At 36.2% G+C, this 8556-nt stretch overlaps 1 protein-coding gene across 1 annotated transcript in view; it reads left to right on the top strand.

The window, feature by feature from the left end:
• Positions 1-8556, top strand: part of AGBL2 (AGBL carboxypeptidase 2) — a 41778-nt gene that overhangs the window by 1524 nt on the left and 31698 nt on the right. Inside the window, exons 3-5 of the mRNA XM_042783383.1 lie at positions 755-808; positions 1597-1782; positions 4521-4628. Coding sequence (XP_042639317.1) covers positions 755-808; positions 1597-1782; positions 4521-4628 — 348 coding nt within the window. The remainder of the gene's footprint in view (positions 1-754; positions 809-1596; positions 1783-4520; positions 4629-8556) is intronic.

Consider the following 8556-nt stretch of genomic DNA (forward strand, 5'->3'; position numbering starts at 1 on the left):
AAAGTAAAAAAAAAAAAATCTATCTATGTACATCCTCATATGGATCTGTATGGTTTTTCTTTTAGTGACTCACAGATCCTGCACACAATCTACTTTGGTTTTTTTGCCTCATATCTGAGAGATACTATTTTCATATGAACACAATCACTCTCATTCTTTTTAAAGGTACTTATATCACTCCATCTCATTAATGTATCATAATTAGTTTTTACTTGTGTTGATGGATTGTTTCCACTTTGGTGGTGGTTTCTACTTTTTGTTATTTTGAACATGGCTGTAATGAGCATATTTGTATAGGTATCTTGACAAACTTACGTGAGAAAACCTAAGGTAAATTCTTAGCAGTGGGATTGCTGGGCCAAAGGGCCTGTGTGTCTTCAATTTGAAACCAGAAAGGTGGCAGCAGTTTGCCCTCTAGCCAGCAGGTTCTGAGAATGCCTGTTTACTTACACATTTGCTGGGATGAGTGTGAAAATAGGTGAATATTTTCCCTGTCTTTTAGGTGAAAAACTAGAGTATCTTCTTGTACTGTTGATTTACATTCTTTAATTATGAATGAGATTGAGACTTTTACCATTTTTTTAAGTGTTTGTTTATTTGTGTGTGTGTGTTTTCATTTCCATTAAACCGAGGGGAGAAGATTTAGATAGAAAAGAAGGGGCCCAGGTTGGAGGTGGAAAGCAGTGGGGGGAAATGGGCAGGAAGAAAAAGACAAAGATCTCTAAGACAAGCCGTGCCTCCTCCTTCTTCCCAGGGCCTACTTGCTTATCTTCAGTTGTGCAAAGACAGCGAGAAACCTTGAGCAGAGGTAATGCCTGTCCTTCCACACCAGAAACTCCAAGCTCTTTGAAGGAATTATGTCTTCCCCCTTCTTACTCTGCCCTGTCCTCCAGTGGAGTGTTCTCAGGTAGCACTGGGACCCCCAGCTGATAGGCACTGAGGGCCCTTGGGCCTCTTCTGCCCCGCCTCATTTCCTTTCTTTCTCCCTGAAAGCCTTTTCTTCCTCCTTTTTTCTCATTCTTTCTTTCCCAAAGAGCCCTCCTTCCCTGTCATCTGCCCCTTCTCTTTTCTCTGTGCCTTCCCTTCCCAGCCTTTGTTTTATGGCTCTCTGTCTTTTCAATAATTAATTAGTGACCTGAAATTCCATTTGTAAATTGTTTCAGTGCAGTTAATAACATTTTGTGCACCTTTCTCTGAAATGTTAATGGGTTGATGGGAAGTCCCCCTTCTTGCATCTCAAAACAAAAATAATAAAATACATTAAGTACCTTTATATTCATTTCTGATCTGACACACTTTTGAAATATCTTGGACCCATTAACTTTAAAAACAAGAGAAACTTCCTCTATCTTATTCTAAAGGTTTACAATTAAATATTTAATAGAGTGTGCAAAAATTTAATTTCACATTTATAATTTTGAATTTCTCATCTTAGACTACATCTCCTTTTTGAAAGAGAAGTGTGTTTTAGGATTACACATCTTTGCTAATATTTTAATAACAGTGCTTGAAATTGCTTAGTTGTTACAGTTGAACAGTAAAGTTCTCAAGGAGGAAATGGAAGTGTTCTTTACTCATTCCTCTTCCGTTTGACAGATTCACTTATGCGGTACTCACCTCTTCTTAAGAGCAGACAGCTTCTTTATGATGAGTTGAGTGACATAAAGCCACGTCTTCGAGAACCCCGAGATCTCTTTATACTCTTTTCTAGCAGCGGGCCACTGCTGGCTCCAAGATGGCCAATAGAATGTGAGGTCATCAAAGAAAGCATTCGTCATATTGGTAATATGAATTATATGTGGTGTTACCGCTTTTCTGACTCTCTTATAAGACCTTAAACTTGCAAGTCTGGCATGTTAAAGTATAAGGCATTAGATTACCCTGAAATGATTACAGTCTTGGAAAATGATAAGCACTCAGCAAAATCTAGAGAGACTGGTGTGTAAACTAGAATGCTTCTGAATTTATTGGAATGTTGGAAGGTGAGGATACTTTTCTAGAGACCAAAATATGTAAATATTTATATCTGTTTTTTGTATTTTTCTTGTCTCACTAGTAGTATGCTTAATTAATTTTATTAAGAGTTATATTTTTGTCAGCCTTGGTTATAATTGCTGAAGACATATACCAGACTTAGGTTTACAGCATAATTTTTACTGTTACTAATTATAATTCAAGTTTATTGGAATTTTTTGGGGGGAATAGTGGATACTTATGACATTACTAGTTGTATTGAGCTCTTGGTATAAGTATAATCTTTAGCATTCATTTTACGAAGCATTTACAAGAGTGGTTTGCACTGAAAAGTGGGGACTTTTCTAATTACTGGAACACTTAATGTCCATAAAACATCATGTCTCTGCTTTAGACTGTGCTGAATAAAACACCTTATTTTCTAACTCCACTTTTATAACAGTCATTCAATAAATAGTTTTTCAGCATTTACCATATGCTAAGTACAGTACTTGGTGCTAGAGATACAGTGATAAACAGGATGGTGTTACCCAGAACTTAGGGACTAGTAGGGAAAGTAAAGATATAACCAGGCAATTGCATAGAGTTTGGTGTCTCTGGGAACACCTACCCAACCTTGAAGATCAGAGGTTTCCGGGTGGAGTTGGCATTTAATCTGAGATCTAAACTTTGAGTTAGAAGCGATCCAGTTGAGGAAGGTCAAAGAAAATATTCCAGTTAGAGGAAACACGAGATGAGACTGAAAGTACAGGGAGGAGGTCAGTAGGGGCAGAACCGTTGGCATGTTTGGAAATATGTGGAGCATGTTGAGTTAACACAGAGACTGGGGAGTCCTAAGATCATCTGTCCCTACCCTCTACAGGTTAATCTGGCCAGACAGGAGAGTTTTGCTATTTCCTATATAAGATAGTGATAGCCCTGGTAGCACAGTGGTTAAGTGCTTGGCAGCTAAACAAAAAGTCAGTAATTCAAACCTACCAGCTGCAGCAGTCTGTTCCGTAAAGATTTATAGTCTTGGAAACCCTGTGGGGCAGTTCTGTTCTGTCCCGTTGGATCACTATGAGTCGGAATTGACTCGACAATGAGTTTGATTTTTGTTTTTTCTCAATACAAAAGAACCCTTTGCCATCAAATGGATTCTGAGTCATAGCAACTCTATTGGAAGGAATAGAACTGCTGCATAGGGTTTCCAAGGCTATAAATCTTTATGGAATCACAATGCCACATCTTACTCCCCAGGAACAACTAGTGGGTTCAGACCACCAACCTTTTTGTTAGCAGCCAAATGCTTTGACCGCTGTGCCACCAGAGCTCCTTTTTTTATACATGAGACAATGGAAATAGGTGAGAATTAGATCAAGACAGAATTGCTGCGAGAATTTGGAACTAAGTACTAAGGATACAGGCAAGGAAGGGAAATAAAGTAGGAAAACCGAACTTAATGTTCAAATTATTCTAGTAGTAATCCACTAAACCACCAGATATTCAGAAAAGCAATTTCTTTTCTTTTGGTGAAAATATACACAGCAAAACGTATACCAGTTCAATAGTTCCACATGTGCTACTCAGTGACTGATAACATTCCTCAAATTATGCAATCATTCTTGCTATTCTTTTCCATATTACTTACTGTCTGTCCCCTAAGGCTCCTATCTAATCTTTCCAGTTGCTGCTGTCAGTTTGATCCCATATAGATAGTTCTCAAAAGAGCACAGTGTCAATGCAGACATTTTTTACTACTTAAGCAAAATGGTTGTTTGTGTTTAAGAAGACTTAAGAGGATAGTTTTGGTTGAGGGTTTAAAGATTATCTCAGGGCAGTAGTTTCAGAGGTCGTCCAGTTTCAATGACCAGAAAGCCTAGATTCCATGAGAATAGAAAATAAATTTTTAGAAAATGTCAAGGAACTTTAACAACAAACACCTTATTTGAAAATTGAATTTTCAAAGACTCATCACTCTCTGTTCCCTTAAAAAAAGGAATTAGCATCATCTTTTACTGAATTACATGTTTATATCCCCTTCCCTTTCGTGAGTGGCTGTTACACTTACAACAGTGCTGAGAAGTTGCCCAAATCCCATATGAGAAGTTTCTTTTGGAATTCATTCCTAATGAGAAAGCCTTGTCTTCTAAAACAGTTGACATACTTGTTCCTCTATAATTTAACAAAAAAAAGTATGTAGCAGATTGTGTTTTCCTGACTTTGAGGCAGTTCAGAGCTAAATTCTAAAGATCTATCATAGTAACTCTATTGACTTTTCTGTTGGCATATATTTAGTGATCTTTTTCTTGCTCTTACATTTCAGTCTTCTCTTTAAAGTTGATTATTTCATTGTATGTGCTTTTTGTTAAAAATTTCTTCATAGTCTCTTGGGAAAGAAGCAAGATATAATTTATAAACCACCTAGAAGCTCAGGGTGAAAATTTGGTTTGCCTCAACCAAAGTAGCCATCTGAATAGTTATTATTTTAATTTTATTATATCAGTTCTAATAAAGTACCTTTTCTGTTTTTTATTTTGTGCATTTTCTTTAATGTTTTCTTTCAGAATGGATTCCACCTCAACGGGAATATTTCTATCAACCTACAGGGAATGAAAAGGCACCAGAAATTGTAGGCGAGGAAAAAGGAACAGTTGTCTATCAGTTAGATTCAGGTATTGTCATTACAATGAATAGTGGATCATGACAAAGTTATAATCAATGTATTTTCTATAGTAAAAATGATGCAACAATGTGTAGTTTATTAATAAATTGCTTTTCCAGACCAGACTAAGTGGGAGCCCTGATATTCATGACCAGCCAACTTTCGAATTTTAATAGCTTTTAAAAATGACAGCAGTACATGTTTCTTAATAGTTCTAAGTCCATCTTACAGCTTCTCCTTTGTTCCCTTTCCTGAAAATAAGATGTTGGATCACCTTTGGGGAGCTTGCTTTTCTTTTCTCCACCTCCTGCATGGACGTTAGTGAGTACTATGTTGTGTGTGTATGTGACCATTTACTTGGTGGTTTCGTACAGTAAATTACAGGCTTCCTAGGGATAAAAATCCTGTCTTTAAAAAAAAAATCCAGAACACTGAGCCCAATAACAAAAAGATACACATTCTTCTCAAGGGTATAGAGAAGATTGCCCAGGAAAGACCATAGTCTAGACCATAAGGTAAGTAATATTACATTTGTTATTGTTAGGTGCCATTGAATTGGTTCTGACTCATAGTTACCCTGTATACAACAGAACAAAACAACTGATCTGGTCATCCTCACAATTGTTGCTATGTTTGAGCCCATTTTTGCAGCCACTGTGTTAATCCATCTTGTAATAAATTTAAAATTCATCTCATTGAGGGTAATAAGTGCATCTTGTTGAAAGTAATACATTGAAAACAATTTAAATCAAATAAAATACGATTTTTGATCACAACAAAATTAAATTAGAAATCAACAAAATATGGGAATGAGTGATGATGTTACATTGTGGGGATTGTAATCAATAACAAAAAATAAAATTGTATAAATTGTTGAGTGGAAAACTAATTTGCTCTGTAACCCTTGACCCAAATCACAATAAAAAGTTTTTAGAAAAAAAAAAGGAAACCTGGAAATCCACAAATATTTGGAAATTATACGCCACATTTCAAAATCATGCATAAATTAAAGAAGAAATCACAGGGAGCATTAAAAAAAATATTCTTATCTGTGTGAAAATAAAATTACAGCATATCAGAATTTATGGGACACAGCCAAAGCACTACAAGGAAATCTATGGCTTTAAACACCTGTATTTGTGCAACCTAATGCATCTGAAGTCCTCTAATGTTGGGGAGAGAGGAGAATCAGCATCAACCCAAAGCTGATTCCTATGAGGTGGAGGTTACCTATACCTCTACTCTCCAACCTTTTTACCAGTTCTGACACCAGCTGTCCTCATGGTACTCTCTCTACTTCACTGCTGAGTTGGTAAGTTACTGCAGTTGCCACATAGAACACACAGACCATATTCACAGTTACGTGATTTATCAGGGAAGTAAAAGGCTATAACTTGGGATCAGCATCAACTTGGAAGTAACAGGAACAACTCAGGATACACTTCATCAATCAGTTCCAGTCAAGACAGCTCTCAGCTCCTTCTTAGCCATGCCCACATGCAGGCTACACATCTCAGCTGTGCCCACAGGCTGACCCTGCTCAGGCAAACACTACAGCTCTTTTGGCTCCACCATTAAGTGCCCAGAGGCACTTCACTCCACCAGCAAGCCGCCTGCGTGAAGACATTTTGCTCTCTTGGTGTGTGGGTCGGTGAGACCACTGCATTCCTCTGCTATTTTGTGCAATTTCATACCATCTTCAGTGTTTAAGCATGTTCTCACCTGAGTCTAGGAAGTTCTCAGTGCAAGGACCCCATGTCCAAAAGACACACTCCACTCCCAGCTCTTCTTGATGGTGGTGAGATCTCCTCTCAACCTCTGTGGGTTTGGTCCTTTTAAGCCTAACAGGATGGCAAAACTGATCAATCCCCCAGGTAGTCCACAGACGCCTAGTCTGTATAGCAATCAGCCAATTCCCACAAGAGTTTTGCACACTAATTACATAGTAAAGTGTCCAATCCCTTTGCAAGATTATGGCCTAGCAAATCATCTTGACAGAACTAAGGAACTAGAGTCAGGCCATTTATAAAGAAACTCATTGCACTGCAATTTGAAAAGAAGAAAGATCTCAAATCAATTACCAAAGCAAGCAGAAGGAAATAATAAAGAACTGAAGTCAGTGAAATAGGAAACAGAAAATTTTAATAGAGAAAATCAAACTAAAAGTTGTTTCTTTGGAAACATCTACAAAATTGGCAAAACTTTAGCTAGACCAACTAAGAAAAAGAGGAGTCAAATTATCACCATTAGGAATGAAAGGGGGTGTAACCACCAACAGATTAGGCAACTTACATGAAGTGGAAAAATTCCTACAAAGACAAATTACCAAAACCAACTGAAGAAGAAATAGAAAATACGAGTAGACTCTAATAATAATTTAAAATCTTCCTGTAATGAAAACTCAAGCCCACAGAGCTTGACTGGAGAATTCAATCAAACATTTAAAGGTGGGATAATACTAATTCTTCATAGATTTTAAAGACAAAAGAAATGTTTCTCAATTCTTTTTTATGAGACCGGTATTGCTTTGATACCAAAATGACACAAAGACATTACAAGAAAAGAAAACTGCAAGCAAGCCACTATTCCTCATGATATGGATATAAAGCCTCAAGAAAACATTATCAGACAGTAGAAAGGCCTGTAGGGTGAACAATAATACTAGGAGGGTAGGTACTCAGAACAATCATGCATATGAGATCAAGAGGACAGCATTTGCCCATTGATAGAAAAAAATTAAGTTCAAAGACAAAAACTGAAAGTTAAAAGATGGAAAAGGATATTTTATGCAAATAGTAGCCACAAGAGATTTGGGTTGGCTATAATATCAGACAAAACGGACTTTAAGTGAAAAATTATTACAAAAAGTCACTATCTATTGATAAAAGGACCAGTTCATCAAGAAGATAACAGCAACTATAAACATACATGCACCAAAAAAACAGCCCCAAAATACATGAAGCAAATTGACAGAATTGAAGGGAAAGATAGCTCTACAGTAATAGTTGGAAACTTCAATACACAACTTTCAATAATATGACATAGATCAACAAGGGAATGAGACAAGACAGAGGGCTTGAGTAATAGTACAAACCAACTAAATCTAACATACACACAACTCTCCATCCAGCAACCACAGAATACACATTTTTCTTAAGTGCACATGAATTATTCTCTAGAATAAGCTATATATTAGGCCATAAAACAAGTCTCAGTAAGTTTAAAAAGTTGAAATCATACAAAGTATCTTCAATTACAGTGGAATAAAGCTAAAATTATAAAGGAAAACTGGAAAAGTCACAAACATATGGAAATTAAACAGCATACTCCTTAAAAATCATTGGGTCAAAGAAGAAATTACAAGGAAAATTAGAAAATATTTTGAGACAAATGAAAACGAAAACAACATGCCAAACACAGTAAAAGCAGTTCTCAGAGGGAAATTTATAACTGTAAATGGCTACAATAATAAAGAAGAATGACCTCAAATCAGTAACCTAATTTTACACTTCAAAGAACTAGAAAAAGAAAAACTAAACACAAAACTAGCAGAAGAATGAAAATAGTATTATAGTGGAGATAAGCAAAACAGAGAATAGAAAAATAATGGGATCAACCCAAATCACAATAAAAAATTTTTTAAAAAAAAGAGGTGGGAATCAAAACCAAAAGTTGATTCTTTGGAAATAGCAAAAGTGACAAACCTCTATCTAGTCTGATAAAGAAGATATAAATAACTAAAAGGGGAGAGATTATTACTAACCTTACAGATAAAGAGTATGAATGAATTAATAAAAATTAGAGTTCAAAATCAACACAAAAATTAGTTTCTATACACCAGCAAGGGATATCATAGCTGTTGTCAGATGGATCTTGGCTCAAGGCAAAGAATACCAGAAAGATGCTTACTTGTGTTTTATTGACTATGCAAAGGCATT

Source organism: Orycteropus afer, unplaced genomic scaffold, assembly GCF_000298275.1.
Source record: "Orycteropus afer afer isolate SDZICR_OR568_19922 unplaced genomic scaffold, OryAfe1.0 scaffold00997, whole genome shotgun sequence".
Taxonomy (NCBI): Eukaryota; Metazoa; Chordata; class Mammalia; order Tubulidentata; family Orycteropodidae; genus Orycteropus; species Orycteropus afer.